Source organism: Falco rusticolus, chromosome 7, assembly GCF_015220075.1.
Source record: "Falco rusticolus isolate bFalRus1 chromosome 7, bFalRus1.pri, whole genome shotgun sequence".
Classification (NCBI taxonomy): Eukaryota; Metazoa; Chordata; class Aves; order Falconiformes; family Falconidae; genus Falco; species Falco rusticolus.
In genome coordinates, this window is record NC_051193.1 from 22,981,434 (window position 1) to 23,003,059 (window position 21,626).

The 21,626-nt window shown below is 43.3% G+C and overlaps 2 protein-coding genes across 6 annotated transcripts; one reads left to right on the forward strand and one right to left on the reverse strand.

The window, feature by feature from the left end:
• Positions 1-19: 19 nt before the first annotated feature.
• On the forward strand, positions 20-5,777 carry DNAJA4 (DnaJ heat shock protein family (Hsp40) member A4). 4 transcript variants are annotated; one of them, XM_037394423.1, is made up of 8 exons: positions 20-120; positions 225-362; positions 1,934-2,114; positions 3,042-3,146; positions 3,920-4,147; positions 4,227-4,457; positions 4,988-5,088; positions 5,170-5,777. In XM_037394423.1, the coding sequence occupies exons 2-8, from the start codon at positions 231-233 to the stop codon at positions 5,386-5,388; spliced, it is 1,197 nt and encodes a 398-aa protein (XP_037250320.1). In that variant the 5' UTR covers positions 20-120; positions 225-230; the 3' UTR covers positions 5,389-5,777. The 4 variants fall into 4 exon arrangements, with proteins under 4 accessions (XP_037250320.1, XP_037250322.1, XP_037250321.1 ...); XM_037394424.1 differs by lacking the exons at positions 20-120; positions 225-362 and adding an exon at positions 1,483-1,678; XM_037394425.1 differs by lacking the exons at positions 20-120; positions 1,934-2,114 and having other exon boundaries at positions 232-362.
• Positions 5,778-6,633: 856 nt separating this feature from the next.
• Positions 6,634-14,262, reverse strand: WDR61 (WD repeat domain 61). Of its 2 annotated transcripts, none has more exons than XM_037394428.1 (11): positions 14,151-14,262; positions 13,912-13,955; positions 13,791-13,818; positions 13,342-13,447; positions 12,277-12,449; positions 11,003-11,151; positions 10,552-10,645; positions 9,698-9,791; positions 8,975-9,067; positions 8,245-8,323; positions 6,634-6,881 (listed from the first exon to the last, which is right to left on the reverse strand). In XM_037394428.1, the coding sequence occupies exons 2-11, from the start codon at positions 13,921-13,923 to the stop codon at positions 6,792-6,794; spliced, it is 918 nt and encodes a 305-aa protein (XP_037250325.1). In that variant the 5' UTR covers positions 13,924-13,955; positions 14,151-14,262; the 3' UTR covers positions 6,634-6,791. The 2 variants fall into 2 exon arrangements, with proteins under 2 accessions (XP_037250325.1, XP_037250324.1); XM_037394427.1 differs by having other exon boundaries at positions 14,131-14,247.
• Positions 14,263-21,626: the final 7,364 nt, after the last annotated feature.

The following is a 21,626-nucleotide window of genomic DNA, read 5'->3' on the forward strand; positions in this document are numbered from 1 at the left end:
GGCCGTGACGTAGGGCGGCGTCATTCCAGAAGATTCGGCCGGTGCCCATATAAAACCCGCGGAAGAGGCGGGGCGAGAGCGATCGGCGAGCGAGGTGGTGGGAGCGGCGTATCTGTGGCGGTGAGCGCGGCCCGCCGGGCCTGGGGGTGGCCTGCGGCGGGGCTGGGCGGCCCGGGCGGCGGGGCTGGGCACGAACGCGCGGTAACGCGGCCGCCTCTCCCGCAGGCACCATGGTGAAGGAGACGGAGTACTACGACATCCTGCAGGTGAAGCCCAATGCTTCCTCCGAGGAGATCAAGCGCGCCTACCGCAAGCTGGCGCTGAAGTACCACCCCGACAAGAACCCCAGCGAGGGCGAGCGGGTACGCGGGGGCCGGGACCGGGCCGGTGGGCCGCCCGCCGTGAGGCGGCAGCGCTGCCTTGCGCGGGGCCGGGACCGGGGCCTGCTCGCACCGGCCGGGCGGCTGCCGGGGTGCGGGGCGCCGCGGGCCTGGCGGGCGGGGAGCGCGCCCTCCGCCCGGCCTTAAAGCGCGGCCTCGCCTGAGGGGGGCGCGTAATGGCTGACCCGCAGCGGGGCGCGGGCGCGCCGAGGCCCCCTCCTCCAGCCGCCGTAGGAGACACCTGAAGCTGGCAGCAGGCCCGGCCGCGGCGGGAGGGCGCGCCGAGGCCCCTCTTTGGGCCGCGGTTCCTCCCGGTCTCCCCGGAGCTGCCAAAGGGAGCTCGCTCTTAGAGAGATGCTGGTTAAAGGAGGTAAATCTGACAGGATTTCCAGTGCCCTAATGGCCGTCGGGCTGTCAGATATGGCGGGTCCAGCTGCCAGCACTACTGTGCGCGCTGGGTGCTACTGGATGGATCTGTGTTTCCGAACAGGATGGGTTTCCTTCAGAGAAAACGGTAATGCAGGTACACGAGGTAACTGTCCAGAGGAAGCCATTGGGCTGCACATGGGTAGACTGTTTACAACAGAACCGTTTCACGTGTTCTAGCAGAGGCCCACTCAATTCGTTTGCCTAGGAGGCTAAGTCAGCACTGCAACTGGAGAAACACTGAATACTTAAGTGATACTTAAAAGTTGTTCTGATAATACCTTAAATAAATATGGAACTTCTATTCCCATGTTATCTAGTACACTAATTCGCAAAACTCAGGCTACTTAAATAGTAGTATAGTCAAAGGTTAACCTTTTCTGCTTTTATTTTTGGCCTGCTTTTTTTATGTACAGCACTGGTAATAAGTGTACATATACACTTCATGTACACACACCTGGTCATAAGTGAATAATGTTTAAAATGAAGTAGTCGTTTCAGCAACAGCAAACTGTTTAAAAATTGACTTAGTCATCTTAGTAATAGGAAATTCTTGATGGCTATTTAAAAAAATAATCCCTTAATTTTCATGATGTGGATATTTTGATGTGTATTTAAGTCCTTGTATTCATGATCAGTAAGCAACACTAGTCTGGTCACTTACATGTCTGTTCAGTTCTAGCTGGATGTAGCAGCTCAGCAGGCATGAAGGATCCCTGTGTAGCTCTAGAATGACTAGCACTGCTGTGGCCATTGAGTATCTGGGGACCCACAAGGCTTTGGTGATAGTATCCTATCCCTTTCTAAATGGATTTGTTAGAGGTATATGAAGTTTGCAACCACAATCATCAAAGCACAGCTTTCATATGCTTGTAAGTTCAATGTGATTCTGAATTAAGCCCACTTGTAACATGGGAGGAGGGAGGAGAGGGAGAAAAGGGGTGGTTTTCCTGGACGAAAGTGTACTATTATAGTCTATGACACATTTGTTTAGGAAGGTTCCTCCTGGAAAAAGAACAGTGCCACAAGAGAGTGCTACAGTGGTGCAATATGAAGATGGAGTTGCATATAAGAGGGTTACTTTTCCTCTTGGTCGTAGTTGTTCAGAGCTTCTTTTTTCTTTTTAGTTTAAACTCATATCCCAGGCATATGAAGTTCTGTCGGACCCAAAGAAAAGGGACCTCTATGACCAGGGTGGGGAGCAGGCTATTAAAGAAGGAGGCCTGAGTGGCGGCAGCTTTTCTTCACCCATGGACATCTTTGACATGTTCTTTGGTGGTGGAGGCCGAATGAATAGAGAGAGAAGAGGTACACAGTTCTAAACAAGTTCTAGAAACTCTAACCATGCACTTAAGCATAAAACAACTGTGCTATGGTACTGCTGTTCTGCTAAGTGCACATAGTGTGGATATTACTCATTGCAACCATAGATCAAGTAAACTGGGTTGACTGGGTTGTTGTTCGTTTAGTTACTCTAGCATTAAGATTCTAATAAAGTAGATAACATGATGCAGCCATAGCAATCTTTCTGATGAGTTCTGTTTAATTTTCATTAAAGTGGGTGTGGGTAATCTGTAGGGGAGGGGGAAACTTCGGCAGGTTGGAGCAGTTGAATTAGACCTGTTTTAAGTACCTTTTTTCCAGATCTGTGCCTCACTTGCTCGTATGCTTTGGGCAAATTGCTTCAAAGGACACCATCAACTTAAAACTTAAGCAGTGTTTAATCTCATGAAAATATTTGGGAGAAATTATGTCAAACTGAGAATGGAGTGCTGCCAAAAGCACAGTATGCTTTTTGTCTTGTCCCATGCCCCTCTTCAATGCTTGAAGGAGCAAGCAGTAACTTGCTGTAAAATCTTTGAAGTCATGCTATGAAGTGGCATGGAAATTTATAGGTAGGCATAATAGCAACTTCGAAAGCTGGTAGTGTCCTTGCATCTTGCTGTTTCAGTTAAGCTTACACAATTAGAGGTAGGAGCAGGGATAGGGTGGCTTTGATGCTTTGCTTAATTGCAGCTAAACCTTGTTCTGACATACGTACTTGAGTGCAGCTCAGTGGAAGTTGATGGAACTGCACATGTTTTTAAGGGAGCTGAACTGTGCTCAGTTTGGAATTAACTTTACATTTCTTCAGTGAGACTGCATGTATGAACATGAGTAGAAGCCTTTAAATAAACACTTTTCCTTACAACAGCTGAACCGGAATTAATCCTATCTTTTTTTTTTTTTTAAAAGGCAAAAACGTTGTACACCAGTTAGGTGTATCACTTGAAGATTTATATAATGGTATTACAAGGAAACTGGCACTGCAAAAGAATGTTATTTGTGGCAAGTGTGAAGGTAAAAAAATACCCTAATGGTTCCAAACCCCTCTTACTCCATGGTTTTTATTTTTTTAATATTGAGGGAGGGACTGGGAATTAAGTGTATGTTTTCTTATTCGTATGTTTTTCTCCTTCCTGCGCCTGAAAGTCTGCCAGGGTATTTAGTTCTTACTTAAAGTTATCCAGGAATAAGGCTTTCTTAAACACAGTGTAATAATTGTTCTAGTGGCAGACTTAAACTCACTGCAAATCATAGTTAAGAACACCTAAACTAAAAGTGTCTTGATCCAGAACTTTTTAAAGTTCAATGAAACAGCCTTTTACTAAAATCGCTCTGGGTAGAAGTCTAACTTGTATTAAGCAACTCATTTTACTGCTATTAAGTATCCATAATGACTGGTCCTCTTTGAGATAAATCCTAATGAGGTCTTGTATCTTGATACTCAATTAAATATTCAGCAAGTGGATTCTTTCCAAAGTACTAATGGAATGTCTAGGTCTTGAAGTCAGTATTCTGATAGATTCTTGAAAACCAAGATGTATTGGGAGGTGGGGCAGAGGCTGATAAAGTGGTATATAGAAAGCTCGCCTTTCTTCTGCTTGTAGAAATTTCTAACTTACGGAGCATGCTTCATGAAGGAAACTAAACTCCAGTTAACATTGGAAATAAATCACTAAACTACTCTTAAGTTGTCCTAAAGGTACTCTTGAAGCCACTGAGTTCCAGCCTGACTGGAGTTAACTTTTCCCTTTTTGAGACTGAGATCAGATTTAACTTTTTTTCCAAAGGTTATGGCGGAAAGAGAGGGGCAATAGAAAAGTGCCCTGTGTGTAAAGGAAGAGGAATGCAAGTTATAGTTCAGCAAATTGGACCTGGTATGGTACAGCAAATCCAAACTGTGTGTCCAGAATGCAAAGGCCAAGGTGAAAGAATAAATCCGAAGGACAGGTGTGACAACTGCAATGGCTGTAAGGTTGTAAGAGAGAAAAAGATCATAGAAGTTCATGTTGATAAGGGTAAGAACCCTGTATTTCTTTTATGTCCCTGATCATTGCCTACAATTCTGCAGAGAATAAATGGGTTTCTTCTCTCCAGGTATGAAAGACGGTCAGAAGATAGTATTTCATGGAGAAGGTGACCAGGAGCCTGATCTGGAGCCTGGTGATGTTATAATTGTGCTTGATCAAAAGGATCACAGTGTCTTTCAGAGACGAGGGCATGACTTAATCACAAAAATGAGAATTCAACTCTCAGAGGCGTTATGTGGTTTCAGAAAGACCATTGAAACTCTGGATAACAGAGTTCTTGTTATAACATCTAGGCCAGGTAGGTCTTAAGAATTGTGATGCTACGTAAACTGCTCGCATGTTCCAGCGTGCCTGGACTGGGTTTTTTGGGGGGTTGGGTGTGTGTTTTTTGGGTTTTTAACAAGTTGATGCAGTAGATGGAAACAGTTGTTTAGTTTAGTTGGCTCTTTGTTCTTGCCACTGCTTCTAAAGCATTACATGCAGAATTACAGCTAAAGCTGTCAAATGCCTCTTAATGAACTTCACCCTCGGTTGGTGATAGCCAGGAAAATACTCAAGAGGCCAGAAACTTAAACTCTGTTAGATTCTGTTAATTCAGCCTGAAAGCTGGGCTAAGAGCAGCTGAATCTTACAGTAGAGCAAATAGTCTAAATGGCCTTACTTCTGTGTAGCTTGGTTGCAGTGCTTCCCAGTCCGCAGCCTTTTCTAGGGGTTGCATAGTAGTGTCCCTCAGATGCTGTGGGAACGCTGCTGGTGTACAGCCCAGCTTTTCATGGTTGTGCAACGTCTGTTCACACAAGCTTACTTCCTGCTCTTACCTCCATGTAGGTGAAGTGATAAAACATGGTGACCTAAAGTGTATCTACAACGAAGGAATGCCTGTCTACAAATCTCCAATGGACAAAGGCAGCTTAATTATACAATTTTTGGTAAGTTGACTGCTTTTCTCTGTAGCAAAGATACGTGTTGGCAGGAATAACTGTTCATTAAAAAAATACATTAAATTGTAGGTCCAGTTCCCAGAGCACTACTGGCTCCCAAGGGAGAAACTGTGTCTGCTGGAGGCTCTGCTCCCTCCACGAGAAGATGTCATGATCACAGATGAGATGGATCAGGTAGACCTTGAAGACTTTGATCCAAGTGAGCAAACCTACCGCAACAGTGGGGGAGAAGCATATGAAGAAGATGAGGAGGGTCCAAGAACAGGAGTACAATGTCAGACATCTTAAAGCAAGGTGGAATGGATGTCATCTCAAATGTAAATTTTCACAATGAAAACTGCATGGCTGTAATAGCCACTGCTTGTGGGTTTTGTGTTCAGCAAATTGAGTTGCTGCGCTGTCAGTATCACCTTTTTGTAACTAATTTATATTGTGTTCTTGTAGTCTTTATATATAAAGCAAATGTCACACAGCTGAGAACCAACTGAGTTGGTATACATTTTCCTTTGCTGTGAAGGTTCTTGGATTTATTTCACCAATGCTATTTATATAAGACTTTGGCAATATTGATAGAGGCTAAGTGGAGTGTCTTATGTAAATACTTTCATACTGGAAAATTAATTTCATAGAATAAACCATAGTAGAAATAACTTCTAATAAATAGAACTCTTCACATTATGTCATGTTTTGCTTGTACTTCCTAAGCTACTCTACAACCCCTTTCAAGTAAATTTCTTTAAGCTCAGGCTCCTATCACCTGGATCACTCTTGGTACTGAACATCATTAGCTGTAATGCTTGTGCTTGTCTCATTTTGTGGTGTTCAAGCAATTTGCGCACCCTGCTCCCTGTGTAATGGCAGCCTTTCCTGTGTTAGTCTGTTGGTATTAAGAGTGCGTTCCTCAGCTCTGTACCATAGTGTTTATGAGGTATCCTTCTACTGTGCATAGTGTACCACACAAATGTACAGACAGGCAAATATTTGATCTTTCAGCATCTCCGGCTCTGCATTTCAGCCTTCCCTAGTATGTGGTACACTAGAGCCTTAATCAAGATGAATAAATCAAACCTGCATGCCCTGGGTATGCTGCTGCTGTCCTGTAATGTGACAAGGTACCATAGCAGAATGAGCACATTGAAGCCTTTTTTTCTTCCCCCCTTTTATCTGTTTTCTAGTAGTGTGTACAAAGTCAGGGGTGGAAAGAACTAGCACCCTTTTGTGAAATGAAACCCATGATGAATTAAGCTACATGCCACCATACAATTGCTGGAACAGGTGTTGAACTTAAGTGACCCTATTAAGCTCACTGGGGCAGCACGAAGATGAGTGCAGGCTGTCATTTCCCACACATACACCATTGCCTCAGTTGCTTTTCCTTTTGCTAAAATAAGCTGCTGTGGGACTTTGTCAACACTTCCCAGCTCCAGTCTATTTATGTATAAAGTCAGGGGAGATTAACTGAGCAGTTACTTCACCCATGACTACGTATTTCCAAAAATACCTTTTTCCAAGGATTAGACACATTACTTGCATCTGTAGCTTTTATTTTTTAAAAAGTAAAACTTGCTTTCATGCAAAATAAAATATATCTGATTTTGCAGCTCTGCATTTTGCAGTACTAAAACACGACATGGAAGGACAGTACTACAAACTTGCCACAAGAGTTAACCAAAGGGCCTGAATCAAGATATTTAAATTGGACAGTCATAAATATGGATTTCTTGGTCATCTCCAACAGATACAATTTTGGACCCACTTCCATTGTATTTCACTCCCCAAACCTGCAAAAAGCACATGGGCAAGGTTATCAATAGGGCATGGAAGAAAAAAAAAAATCTTGACAGCTGTCACAGTTGTTGACTACAACAAGCAGAAGAGGGAGGATTATTTAAGATCACCTTACTGGAGCTGGCCCACTTATGGCTTCTGCTTTAATAGCAGATGAGGTTGATGAACCAGAGGACACTGTCACATAGCCTGACATGATCTTACAGTCCACTTCTGACAATGGATTACAGATACTTGAAAAAGGCTGAAAAATCCTTGTCCCAGTTTACAAAAATAAAACCTAACATTTTCACTCTTGCACATCTCTGAAAAGAGTATGTTACGGTGCTGTCTGCAAAGAGGACAAGTGTTTTTCATGTAGACTGAGACATAATGACAGACCGAAGGATGATCCAGTTTATCCTTGGGCTAATTAAGACAGCCGCCACTTACCAGTGCAAAAGAGAAAAATTCAGGTCAGTCCTCTGGCTTAGGACAGTTACACAAGCAGTTAAGTGACCCCCCACCTCCATCGTGAGGATGGTACCAGCAAGAGTGAAGGCCACCCATGTTAACACACGCGACTGCAGAGTGGGTGGGTGCTGACAGCAGAGTGGGGGACTTGTACACCATTTGGCATTAATGCCTAAAAGCCAGCCTTCCCATGAGCTGGTACATCTGCCTTCCACAAACTTGGAAGATTACGGACAACAGTTAAAACACCACTGGAAATCCAATTCCACTTTGTTAAACCCGCCACGGCTGAAACAAAGGTTACAGTAAAAAAAGTACTATGGAAAAAAGAGCCCAAATAAAATCTGAAATAATTTGCTTTGTTACATCTTCCTCTATGGTTTGTTAAAAAATCGCATTGTTCTACTTAACACATAACATTTGGAAAGTAGATGCCTAACTTCCCTCATGGGTAACTATCACTGAGGAAAACAAAAATTAGGGTGTTACATTTGAGGAGGGAAAAGTCCGAAGTTTCAAGTGTGCTTTCAAGCATCTTTTTAGGTAATTCCATTCCTTTAAATAAGCATTCTACCCTACAGGCACATGCCATGTAAGTGACAGAAGTAAGACCGTAGACAAAAGATAAAAAATAAAGTCTGAAGAATGCTTTTGGCTACTCAGGATTGCCCTTATTTGGACTGGAAAAATTTAATTACATGGAAGAGATCAACCTACACAATTGGAGTATCAGTTCAGTTCAATATTAAGTGCCAAATAATCATGAACAACTTTTAAGATTTTCTTATAGCAGCCTGAAATTTAGCCCTGAAGCTATAGCACCAAGTTGAGGCACAAATGTGCACAATGACACAACAAGTTCGCCTGTGAGCAGTGACCCAGATAATTCAATAGCAGACATACCTGATCCTGGTGGTCGAAGAAAGTATGAACGCAGGTTCTTGTTCCAGCATCCCAAACTTTTACACTTTTATCAGATGAACTGGATGAAAAACAGTATTGGATCAATGTTTGAATTACTAAGAATAACTCTAGTGCAAAGCTTAAAAGCTCTCATACGGTAGATATAAGAAACCTTCTTCCCCCATCAAATACAGGGATGAAGTAGCAAAGAAGTGCATCTTCTGCCAGGTCCCAGTTACCTTTAAAATACATTTACTGTTTCAGTATCTGCAACATGAAAATGAGACTCCCATTTTAGCCAGAACTCTTAGCAGCAAGTTCTTTGCATAACGTGTTACATAGACTCGGTGCACCAACTGCCTGAGCTGTTCTAAGAGTTAACACTGAAGTTCAGCTAGATTAATGTTCTACCACATTAGGTTGTACTGTTTAATGCTATGGCAATTTTTCAGCTGTTTAGAATCAAATTGCCCTTCTCTTAGATGTTCTTCACTTGTAGGGAAGTATGCTGCAATGGGATGACTTACACTATGAAATCCTATTCACTACAACTGGTATCACATCACAGATTGGCTCGAGTCTTTAATTGTAACGTATGCTATCCCATTATAGATTCCATGGTAATGTGTACACGTACTTTTTTATGATCCATCTTCCTTTATAAATATAAAGTTTGTTTGCTTGGGGGTTTTTTTCCCCCCAGTAAGCATAAACAAGTTAAATTGAATACCTGGAAACAAAATGGGTATCATCAGGACAAAAGGCTACGTTTAATACCCAGGATCCGTGACCACTTAATGTGCCTGCCAAGTTCGCATGTTGCCTGTGGAAAGAACAAATTTTCAATATTTGGTTTGCAAATTCCAGGGAAAGAGCAACAGGAATATAGCTAGTGCAGTCAGGAATGGCTCAATGCAAGGTCATGGAAGGTGACTTCTGGAGATTTGTTCATCCAAGCTGAACTGGTGTTACAACAGATTTTCCATTTCAAATGGTTAACATAAAAAGAAGTCACCAAGAGTATATATACATCGGTGGTCAAAACAGTTTCCCCACGAAGAAGGCAAAGTAACACAGGTTTAGGGGAGTGAAGATCACTGAACAGTGCCTTTTCCTCCACAGGGTCTTCCAAGTTTTTGCACAGTGCAAGAGAAGTAGGTCATAAATGATTTCTTGGGTACAGAACAGATGTTTAAGATGGGTAAACATAAACATGCAGGACTGATATACAAAAAAATTAGCCTGCTGCCTACAGGGCAAATATAGGGAAAGTAATTTGAAGGCTGTCATCCACCTATGCACTTTTTATTTAAAAACTATCTCAGGGCATAGTATAAAGAAGTCACCAGAAGCTGAAGGGAATTACAGAAGCAGAGGGTTTGATATATTTTTTGCAGTATCAGCCTCTCTGAACAGTTATTTTCCTTTTAGCATGTCTTGCAAAACAACTTACACATCGTAGATTTTGATGTAGCCATCATCTGAAGCAGTTACAAGTAACTGTGAATCTGGAGAAAATGTCAGTGAACGAATAGGCATCGCGTGACCTGAAATTCAAAGTTTTATATGGCTTAGAATGTAACTATTCCTCTTACTAATGGCAGTGCTTAAGAAGCCACACCACAACACTGTTCCCTGTTAAAGCAACCTCTGAAAAGTCTTTCTCTCCATGCCTCTTGTGGGCTTCCTTGCACAACATAAAATGCAAACTGACAGTAATTCTGAACTTTGAATGTTAAGCCATGTCCACTGCAACAAAATCCACTGATCTGGATCTATTAGCTAGGATGTCATATTTTCTAATACGATTTCATATTGTTTAAGTGGTTGGGTTTTTTTATTATACAACTGCACAGACACTGCATGAACATTAAAAGCCCATTTAGCTGTTAGAAAAATGCACGTCTTCTACAACACAAAATGTTTGGCTGTTTTTTAAAACGGGAATAAAACTGATACCATAGTAAAAATCATACATGTGGCAGCATGCAATTGCCTTAGCTTCGCTCCCTTGTACCGCACTACAATACAAGAAGGAACTGCCGTTCAAGAATTTAGGTAAGCATTACTGACTGTATTTTTTGAGATAGGCATTTTATGATGAAAGCCTGAGTTCAGGGTTTGCCTCTAATATTTCAAGTGATTTAAGTTACAGCACACTAAGTAACTGAATACTATCTAATGGACAGAAACATCAATTCATTTATGCCATGGCTGTTGTATCATACTCAGATTTGGCGTTATATCCTTTAATTTTTTTGAGGAAGGAAGCCAGAACTTCAGTACTGCAAATACACAAACCATTACCTTCTAGCGTATGCAGAAGTTTTCCAGTGGCAATATCAAAAATATTGATAATGCCATCTATTGCTCCACTGGCTAAGTATTTTCCATCTGGACTCTGTAATAAAACACAAAAAAGTATGCATTTAACAACAGTATGCATTTATGCTGTGCACCTCCCTGTCATCTCTTGGCAACTTTTAACAATTATGATCTATGCAAGATACCTGGGCTCCAAAAATCCTAAAGACTTCAGTGGACTTACTCACAATATGTATATAAGCAAGAACAAGGTCTATTTTCCATATATGCAGTGGGGGAATATCATGCAGTTTATATCTGGAACTATCAAAGTATGGCTGTCATTTAGTATTACGTAGAGATAAACTGACAGGTGAAAACAAAAAATGTCTGATTTACAATGTATTACAGCAATAGCAATCTCATATAAGACATTATCAGTTGTTCTTCTTACATATGCAATGCTAAGGATGAACTTCCCTCTGGTGTCCAGTGAATATTCCTTCTTTCCAGTTTCAACACCAAAAATATTTACTTTTCCCACATGACTTCCTGTTGCAAGGTACTGGGAATCGGGTGAAAAAGCCAGGGACCAAGCATCAACTGTATTAAAAAGAAAACATCAGTTAGCTGAATACTGTTTCTATTTAGACATTCACACACACCACACACACACCCCATTTACTCTAAATACTCTAAACTCTACTATGTACTCTTAAGAAAGTGTACAAGCTCATGAAAGCTTACTTCCTTCAATGTCATTAATGGAGCATAGCTTGGGCCGTTTATTTCTAAGATTTTGGGCTGATATTTCTAAGATTTCTAAGATCTAAGAAAGATTACATTTTCTAACAAGACCCTGAGCTTATTAGACTCTCCTGTAACAATAAATTCAGAATTTAAGACGGCAATGAGTGAAGTGTAAATACTTTTCTCCTGGTACCAAACCAGTAAAAGAAAGCAAAACTAGTATGTAGCGAAGTACAGAAGATGCAGGAGAAACAGATATATGATTGTAACATAGATCAACAGGCCTTGCAACGGAATTCAAAAAGCCCTACCTTATTACAGCAGTACAACATATTTATCTGGCACAATGTAATTCACAGGGTTTTCTTTCCTATAAGCTTAATATTAACTACCTAAAACCTGCAAGATTGTTCTTAAATAAGGGACTGCCAGTGGACCAATGAAATATTTAGAGTAAGATCTTAGGCCCAGATTTCCAACTTGGAGGACATAACGTTGACCCAGAGTTCAGCTTTTCTGTGTTTTGACATGCTTACTCAGGACTGGATGTACTACATAAATAAGCATCACATATATGGCTCAAATTCAGTGCAGTGCAATGCTTACGATGAAAGTTCAGGCTTTGTAAATCAATTTGAATAAGCATTTTAATTATTTTTTAAGACATCCTTTAATCAATACATCTGTAAAAACAAGCTGGCTTCCACTCTGCTTTATGCATCTAGCAAAAAGCATATCTAAATGTATCTGAAAAAGTGTAAGTAGTGTGAAAAAATACATGTAAAATTGCCTGATACTACTTTATGCTGAGTTTATAAAAATCACAAAGATTTTTGCAGACAAATAAAGATTTTATAAAAAAGGAAAAAAACCAAACAATTTAGGGACCTCATATAGCCTAATTATACACTGTACAGTATTTACTATCCAGAGTAAGTACACTTCATATGCAGAAAAAGCTAAACACTGATATCTTACCAGGACCAGCATCTATTGACTTGATTTGTTTGCCAGTTTCTAAATCCCAAAGGCGAATATGGGCATCTAGGGAGCTGGATGCTGCAATGGAGCCTGTGTGGCTGATATCCACAGATACCACGCCCAGCTGGTGACCCTCCAAAGTCCACTGTAGATCCAATTTTTCATCATTCCTTTTGTTCAAGGGAAAGAAAAGCTTAGTTATGAATAGCTGGGGGTAATTAACCCATCTACAACCTCAGACGAAACAAACAAGACAACCCACATTTCTCCATTTTCTTCAACAAATGGGGAATCCAACTTCACCCACAAAATGTGAAAATAGCTACGCACAAATTGCTCTCTGTACTTAAGGGAAAGAACTGATACATCACTTGTTTGCCACATTTCTGCAAAGCATCATCTTAAGTTTGTAAGCAGTCCCACTGAAACATGACCATTACGCATCAATGCACCGGTACTTACACAGCAGACTGTCAATCTAGTAGCAAAGTACAAAATGCAACGACCAACATTTTCATCATCGCCACAACCAAGCTACTCATGTTACTGAAGTGAAGCACATACTTAATACTGCTTTGGCTAAGAGAACAATTTCTTCGCAAAAGCATACTTCAGTGTCACTTGTATAAGGGTTATGAGGATTTTTTTCAAACAGTAAGATGTCACTTCTTCTTTTACTCTGTTCTCATTATTCCTTTCACAGTACACATGCTCCCAATGCATTGTTTCATAAAAAGCTGCACATTCTAATTCTTGGGTTTAGAAATACAAGTTGTACTACTCTCTGGCAGACAATGTGTAAAATTTGGCTTGCATTTTCAGAAAGGCTTGCACTCTTTTAATAAAATTAAATAAATGTAATTGAATTAAAGCACATCAGAATGCTACCACTCCAAGAGAAAGCATGCACCAAATGAAGATAAGCTTACTCAAGAGATGTGCCAGGCTACCCCTTCCCTGATACAACTTCTAATTTCCCTGCAGATTGTGGAAATTCAAGACTGCTGTATCTCCATAGTGACTACTTCCAAGGCTTAGAACTGGTTAATACGGTGCACTTACCACTTCCAGACCTTCACTAGATCATCCAAAGAACCAGAGATCACTGTTTCAGAGCCATCTTTTTTATTTTTTCCCCAGGCAACTGACCAAATGGCATCATCGTGAGCTACAAGAGAATATAAACATAGAAATTAAAAACAAAGTGGTTTCTTTTGATGGAAGACAACTACCAGTTTTGGTCATGCTAAAATTCCTGCTTGTGATGTTGGCAATAGACCCCTGACTCTTCAGGTCTATCAGTGCTCCAAGAGTCTCCTCACCGCTGTCATTGTGCTGTATTTTGTTCACCAAGGTCACTGTTGAAAAAACTGCATAGCTATTTCGGAGTTACTCTCATTTATACTTCATATAAGCACAATCCAAGTCATCTCACAAGTATATCCGCCATTACCGACTTTACATCATCCAAGAAGGCCAGTATTATTTAATACATGTCAGTGTTTTCTCACCTTGCTCTTGCTTGAAGAGAATACCGTACTAGAAAGAAAAAATAATTAATATTACATACGAGCAACCTAAAAAATAATTATCAAGCTAGCGATTAGTTTAATTAACGCTGTTTTTATTTACCTGTGTGGTCATGTCTTTACGGGAGCGGTCTTAGCAGGAACGCTCTGGAAAGAGAAAACCCATTAGGCTCAGCAGTAAGGCCCTGCCTCACGGACGGGCTCCGCAGCGGGGCCTGAGGGAAGGGAAGCGCCGCGCCCAGAGGCACCAGCCGCGCAGGGGCCCGGCGCCGCCGCCTCCCCGCGGGGGCTCTCGCCCCGTCTTCGCCCTCCCGAGCCTCACCGGGCCTCCCCGCGCCGTACCGGGCCGTCCCGCACACTCAGCCCCGGGCCCACGGCCTCCGCGTCACCGCCGCACCGCGATGACGTGTCCTACCACCGAGAGCGCGGCAGGAGCGCCTCTCCCCACAGCCCTTCGCCGCCGCGGCGGGGGGCGCCTGCCTGGCGCTCTCTGCTGCCGCCGTGTGGCCGAGAGGGCGCCCTGCGGCCTCGTGGGCCCGCCGCCCTCCGTCGCCCGTGCCCCGGGGCGGCGGCCCAGCGGCCTCCGGCGCTCGCCGGCAGCAGCAGGGCCCCGGGCAGCGCCCGGCCGGGCTGTCCCTCGCCCCTTCCCGCGCCCGGGCGGCGTCAGCCTGGGGGTGCCAGCCCCGCGCCGGAGCGTGAGGGGATGGTGGCGGGATGGCGCCCGCCGTGCCCTGTCGGCCCTGCGCCGCGCCGCCCCCCTGAGGGACAGAGCCCCGGGCGGGGGCCGGGCCCCGGCTGTGCAGCAGGGACTGCCCGCGCCTGCGACAGAACCGGCAGCAGCGGCGCGGACTGTGGCGGGCGGGAAGGGCCGCGGGGAGGGGCAGCAGCGCCAGCCCCCGGGGGGCGGTGGGCTCGGGCCGGGCGGCCACGCCGTGCTGGGCCATGCCGTGCCGTGCGGGGTCATGCCGTGCCGGGCCACGCCGTGCTGGGCCACGCCGTGCCGGGCCATGCCAGGCCGTGCCGTGCCGGGTCATGCCATGCCGTGCCGTGCCGTGCCAGCAGCTGCTCCCGGCACAGGCCGTGCCGTGCCCACTGCGGCTGTGGCGCCCCAGCCGTGCCCGGTGTGGCGGCAGCGCGGCGGTGGCTCTCCGAGTCATCTGCCCCTGAAAAACCAACCCAGGTGCGACTGCTGGGGAAACTGGAGGTGTTTTCATGTTGCTGCCTCTGCTTGAGTTAGGGGCGGGGGGGGGGGGGAAATGCCAGAATTAAAGTTCAGGAGAGTGAGTGAGATTCCCTGTGGCTTAAAATTACCGGCAAAGGATCCGCGGCCTTCCGCGGCCGGAATCGGTCCGATGTGGGCACAGAGCTCTTGGCGATCAGCGGCGCTTGCAGCTTGCCTGAGTAAGCACGGTAACCGCCAAACCAGGAATTCCCAGTGTCTTAACACAGTTCTGCAATTAAGAATGAAAATCTGGGTAAAACTCTTACACAGAATTACAGAATCCTTAGTTCTCTGATTATTTAGATTGAGCTTTCAGGGGATTTTAAGGCATACTGCTTTAATATATTGAATTTCAGAAATCTCATTTTCTTGTTACTAATCATGCCACAGTAAGCACTTTCCAAAAGTCAGAGAAATTACTCTGTTCCGATTTCTTAGCCGGATTCTCCTAATAATTCTTCCACGTAAATTTGTTCTCAAAACATAGTATTTTACCTTACATTTAAACGATCAGGATTTGGTTTCGCAATCCTGTATCGAGCGCCGCAGTACTGTAATATAATCTTTGACAGGCAAAGTGTTTCTAATCCCTCTGGGGTTTTCACGTCATGCAAAGTTCTTCTACACACCAGTATTGACTTTGTACATGGAACACCTCAGACCGGTGGCGTAAAGGTTGGTATTTTTCTCCTGCGGCGCAGAGTGAGATTGTGGGTTATTTCCTACATCCCTTATGACACAAATCTGTATTTGTTAAGGCTGAAAGCTGATTAGATGCTGCTTTGGTGCATCAGGAGGATAATCTGAAGCAAAGTGTGCCACATGTTTAATTTGTAGATAAACTGCCTCCTTGGAATGGTAACTGAGAGCGTGATTCTATGTTTGTCCTTGTTCTGGAGGACTAGCACGCTTTGTATCTATATAGATATTTCAGCCCTAATCGGAGTAATACTTTATGAGTGCATATGTATTTAAATGTCAGGTTTTTAAACAATGTTACAAGGAAAAAGCCTGATGTATGTAAAAACATTATGATCGCCCTGATATTGTGCTAACACAGAGAAGCGAATTAGGTCAAGTCTTTGAGATGCTATATAAATATTGCAGATGGCGTTTCCTGTCCCAAAGCTCAGTTGCAGAGAAATAACAGAGCAAAACACTTCGTTTCAAAAATAATAGACTGAGTGCCATTGTGGCCAGCTACGGCAATCACAATTCCGATCAGCATTCACAGTTCAGCACCTGCTCAGCCTTACACAGAAGACAAATGCCAAGTAAGCCGTGATTTATTACGGTCTTGAAGACACATGAACCTCCATAGAACAGTAAAGCTAGATAATTATCTGGGAGCTTCAGCTCTGCAGGTACACAAACACTACAGCATTCAAACGTTGTCAGACGTGTCAACTCCTCTCCCTCTCCACACTAAATAATTCACTTAATAGTCGGTTTGAGGAAAACGATCACGGTATTTAAAGTTCTGTGTGGTGTGTGCCAAGTGTGGGTAATACGTGAATATGTATTCTTGTGGTTATTAAGATGGAACGACCTTGTCAGTTCCAGACCTATGTGTAATGTAACTGTACCTGCAGAGGTTTGGATTCAATTATAGGTCCCTTTCAGGGCTGATCCGTCAATTTTGCGTTTGATTTTCCGTCTTAGGCTTCAGTGTCGGATCAGTCACAGAAGCCCGCAGGCGCTGCATAAACAAAGGGTGACTTCTCACAGAGCTTGGAGCCTGTGTGCAGATTTTTACCATCTGCCCGTTGTGGGGCAGCAGCATCAAGACAATCTCCACCTCTTCCCAGTAGCAACGAGTTGGCATTCACAATGAAACATTAATCATTCACGTCCTTCTGTGTCTGGGGACTCTGAACTGTTGTGGCAGGAGCAAAGAATCCTCTGCTTATGTTGCCTGATGTGCCTGTAGGAAACCATTAAGGGACTGCTCCTGGGAGTGAATCGGAATGGCATTCACACTGTTAGCTCATTCATTTCAGATATCTGTCCCCTCCATCAAGTTCCAGGAAGACAGTTACACACAGTACATATACCTTTGTCTTCAAAGAGTGCAAAAGCATGTATAATGCTCCCATCAGCACTGTAGTGCATTAGCGTCAGGGTAGTTGAGGCAAAAGCAAGAGCCACAGAAAATCAGATCCTAATACAGTCTGCAGTTCCACTTTTGAAGTTAGTTCAGTTGCTTGCATGCAGATTTGATAATATTTCTGCTTTGGGGTTTTTTCCCTCTGCTCACTTATTTCTTGGTTATATCTTTTTCAGCTGCAGTCCCCTTTCTTCTGTTTTCTTGGAACTTCATCTGCTTTTTCACTGATAGGTTGGTTTGTCTTTGATGGTCTCAAGCAGCTAAACTGGGATGTGGAGTCAAGTATAAAGTTTCCTGAAGCTCAGAGTTTCACATCAAGGCTTTGCTTTAAAACAATCTCTCCTCTTATTTTTCACACATCCATTGTAAAGGCAGTGCATGTTCCAGGTGACGGCACCACACGCAGCCACCGGGCTTTATAGGATACAGAGTTGGAACTGCACACACATCACTAGTCCAAGTGCTGGCCCAAGCAGGGAAATGATATAATGGAGAAGCTCTTCTTCAAGATTCTGAAACCAAGTCCAAATATTAATGACATTCTTGCCCTGTGAGTTAACGAAGGATCATTATCCCATTTCACAGATGGGTGAAATCTGAAGCAAGGTGACGAATTTAGTCAGTGGTAGCTCAAGGAGTGGAACCCTTTTCTCAACCTATTGGTATGTGCTCTAACTCAGTCTGTACCTACACATTGACATTGCTTTAAGCTTACACTTAAATATTAAATTGCTTCTCTAGCAAGAAAGCAAGCCTTTCAATGTCTTCAGTCAACAAGGAGTGAAATGTTCTTGGGACAGACAAAAACAGAAAAGAAAACCAAAACTGCCAGAGACAGAGCCAAACAGGAATGAAAATGATCGCGCTTGCAGGGAGGAATTTGTCTGTCTGGCACTGTGCATTTCCACCCCAAGCTGTCCTTGCCGGGCACTGGTCAGGGGAAAGCTCAGCCCGGAGAGACTTCCCTTCAGAATGGATGAGGTTTCTTCAGACTGCATGCAGTGGGCAGTGAGATTGGAGTGAATGAACAGCTGCTGCGAGGAAGGAAAGAAGAAAATACAACAGTTAATTAAACAAATAAATCCTAAAAGCTAGACTCCTTTTTCCATGGAAGCAACCTCATCTCCACCGTCACCTGCAGAGAAGACAGAAGTTAGATGTAATTACAGGCCTTTTAATCTCCTGCTTATGGCATTTATAGGTCAAAGGGAACCTTTCAGAGCACAGTTGTTTTGAAAGGAGTAATAAAATAAACCAAAAATAAGCAAAAAGCATTGTGCTTCATGAGAGATTTTCTAACAGTTGGTCTGTGCTTGATGATAACTGAACCCAGACATTATTCTCACCCTATCTTCTCTTTGTTCTTGTGAAAAAACTTCAGTTCTTCCTTTATTTATTTGCTGTATTTAATCAGAATTATTTTATTCTTGATTTTGTTCTCTCTTGCAGCCTCTCATTTTTTATGGGGCAAGAAGTGGGTCAGAGGGTTTCTAAGACCTCAACATGAGCCTGAAATGTTGAATGTCTATATAAAATGCAAGTAGAATAAAAGAAACATCTGGTGCTCATCTGTCAGGATTGGAATAACTCCCTTTAAAACATCATGCATGTAGTAGGGACTTGCTTTTAGAAAGCACAAAGTTGCAATCCATCCATCAAATGTAGCAATAAGACTTTTCTGTCCAGCATGATGAATGTCACATGTTTTACCAAAATTAATGTCCCTTGCTATTGTGGCTTCAGATACACATGACAGCTAGTGACCTGATGTACCGAAACTGAAGGACTTAAGCTCTATGGAAATATTTTTGGCTGTCAGTTAATAATTGTCTGTTTAGTTGTGAGCAACTAAATAAAAAACACATAATCTAAGCCACTATTTGAAATCTGATTGTGTACTTTCTACTCTGGGATCCATGCCTGATGCTGTAGAAGAAGATGCAGTAAGAAACACATGCATATTGGTAGGCTTTTCTGTGCCAAATGTCGCCCAAGTGATGTTCAATTCTCAAATGTGAATGAATGTCTGCAGTTATTACCTGTAAAAAGCAAGATACTATTCTCATAAAGCAAGAGTGTGAAAGCATCAGGGATCCCATGCACTAGAATGCTAGTTTTTCTACTTGCATCTGGGTCATGTGAATGTATGGAGGGTGGTGGCAAAGACAACAAGAGAAAGCAACTTTTTTTTCTGGTCTATGTAGATGAATGTTTGAATAGGTTGCTGGACTGGGACACAGGGAGGAAGAAAGGAGTTTCCTCCACCTGCTGCGGGACATTCTCTGCCTGACCAAGCTGCTCACAATTCACTATTGCTGGAATGAAGGCATCATGGTCTCTGGGTACATCGTGTGCTCCACTGTAAAATGTTACTAATTTTATGCTTCTTAGGGATACTATTTTTTAAAAAACAACCAATCCATTTAGCAGGTAAAATTGAGTGGGGAGCTGGAAACTGACCTGGCAATGTGGCACCTTTGGAACTTCAAGGGTCTTTTTGGTATGAAAAAGTTTTATAGGATCAAATATAGAAGACACGACACTGGCTTTTGAGAATAATTAGTAAGAAAACTCAGGAATAAAACCTTTCATTCATTGTTAGTAGATGCAAAAGTTTGTCATAATTAGCTCAGATACCCTCAGAAACCTGTAGTTATATTTAGTAAGTGTTTGTTCCTATGTATTTTTGTGTCACGGTCTGGAATATATTTACATAAATAGGCACTTAGATCTTCAGTGCCCGGTATCCATTTGCGTGGGTTGCTGGCAGGCAGCTACATGGATACACTTGGCTCAACCAGCCAATTACTTTGCCACTTATCTTCATGTCACTGCCCTGCTTTGTTATTGCAGCCTTCAATGCCACTTCTGTCTTCATCAACACTGTCTCATTCATGCTGTTTGCTTTGATGACTTTGCTGGGCAACCTCTTTCGTGTTCTTGTCTTCTTGTGAGAGAGGCTTATTCTTCTTCAGTTTGCCTGCTTGGCTCACAAACCCTTGTGAATCAAATTGACGGTATTAACCTTACACAGAGGAGCTATGCTGGAGGATAAACGCCACTGCTCTGCATGCTCTGGCTCCCATGGCAGTCAGCGGGAGGAGGACTAAGCATGGCACATCATGCAACAGTACGTCTAGCTACTTCTGGATGAGGTGCTTGAATCAGACAATGTATGTTTGTTAAATCTGTGTCAGTTGCTGGCTGTGAAAGCCCATTTTACAGTGGTGATTCAACATACCATTTCTGCACGGCAAGGGCATGTGTTCATGTCTCACGGATTTTACTAGGTCCTGAGCACATGTTCAAGTGTGTGCTGAATTGTTTCCATAAATACCTCAGATAATATGCTGTACGCTTTCCCCTGCTATTGTGAGTTCCCATCATAGGTACTTCATTCACATTTGATGTCGCACCAGTGATGGGTGTTTCATATAATGAATAAAATTCCTGACTTCTAATGAGATGATTATTTAACTAGTTTGGTCCCCCTGTGTTTAGCAATGTGTTAGTGACGTGAGCAGAAGCATGGCATGAGGAAATAACAGATTTTGTATGCGAGGTAGTCATCCTCGAGGTCTCAAGCTTTCTAAGTCAGACACAGAACCAACCAACCAAAAAACAAAAACAACAACAACAAAAAACCCACACACACACCCCCCCAAAAAAAAAGAAAAAAAGAAAAAAAAGAAAAATGCTGCCTGATTTCACTGTGACTGGCAGATTTTTGCCAACAGCACAGAACACTGTATTGGAATTTGGACACTGTGATCCCAAGGAAATCTTCAGTTCTGTGTGTTTTCCCTGACAAGAAAACTTATCCTTTGAGAACTGTAACATTTGTGTTAATTTATGAGGTGACAACTCGCACCCTGTGCTCTTGACAAGAGATTCATGAATTTTGCTGGCTTGGAAATACCATCTAAAACGCAATGTCCTTTCCAAACTGGACTTGCAAGTTCCCAAAACCATGGTAGGAAACTTCTGAGGAAAGGTTTTCTTCAGCGATGGATGCATGGAAAATACTGAGAGTGCAATGTTCCCTGTGGTGTCTTGGCCCTCAGGAGCAGACTTAGAGGTATCAAGGGTGAGGATCCCTGACGTGCTCATCATATGATGTTTGGCAGGGGTTAGTGAGTGGCTTTTGCACTGTGCAGGAGTCAGTGCCCTCTGTGTCCCTCCGAAAGAGGCCAGCTGGCTTGTGCGGCTGTGCTGCGCGGTCCTTCCATCGGTGACCCAGTTAGCTGCAGCTCTTGGTGCTCCTTGTGGCGTGGAGTTGTGTGCAACGCGTCGGTGTGCGTCTGGTCTGGGCCAGAGCTGATCCTGCATGAAAACAATTACCTGCTGACCCCCAAACTCTGACGTCGGGAATGAAGAGAGTGAGCTTTCAGGCCCTTGCCATGCGCCGTCAGGTTCCGTGCAGTGCAGTCTGTAGCTCTCATTTACTCGTCGTAGTTCATATCTTGGTTACTGGCAGGCACGTAGAGGT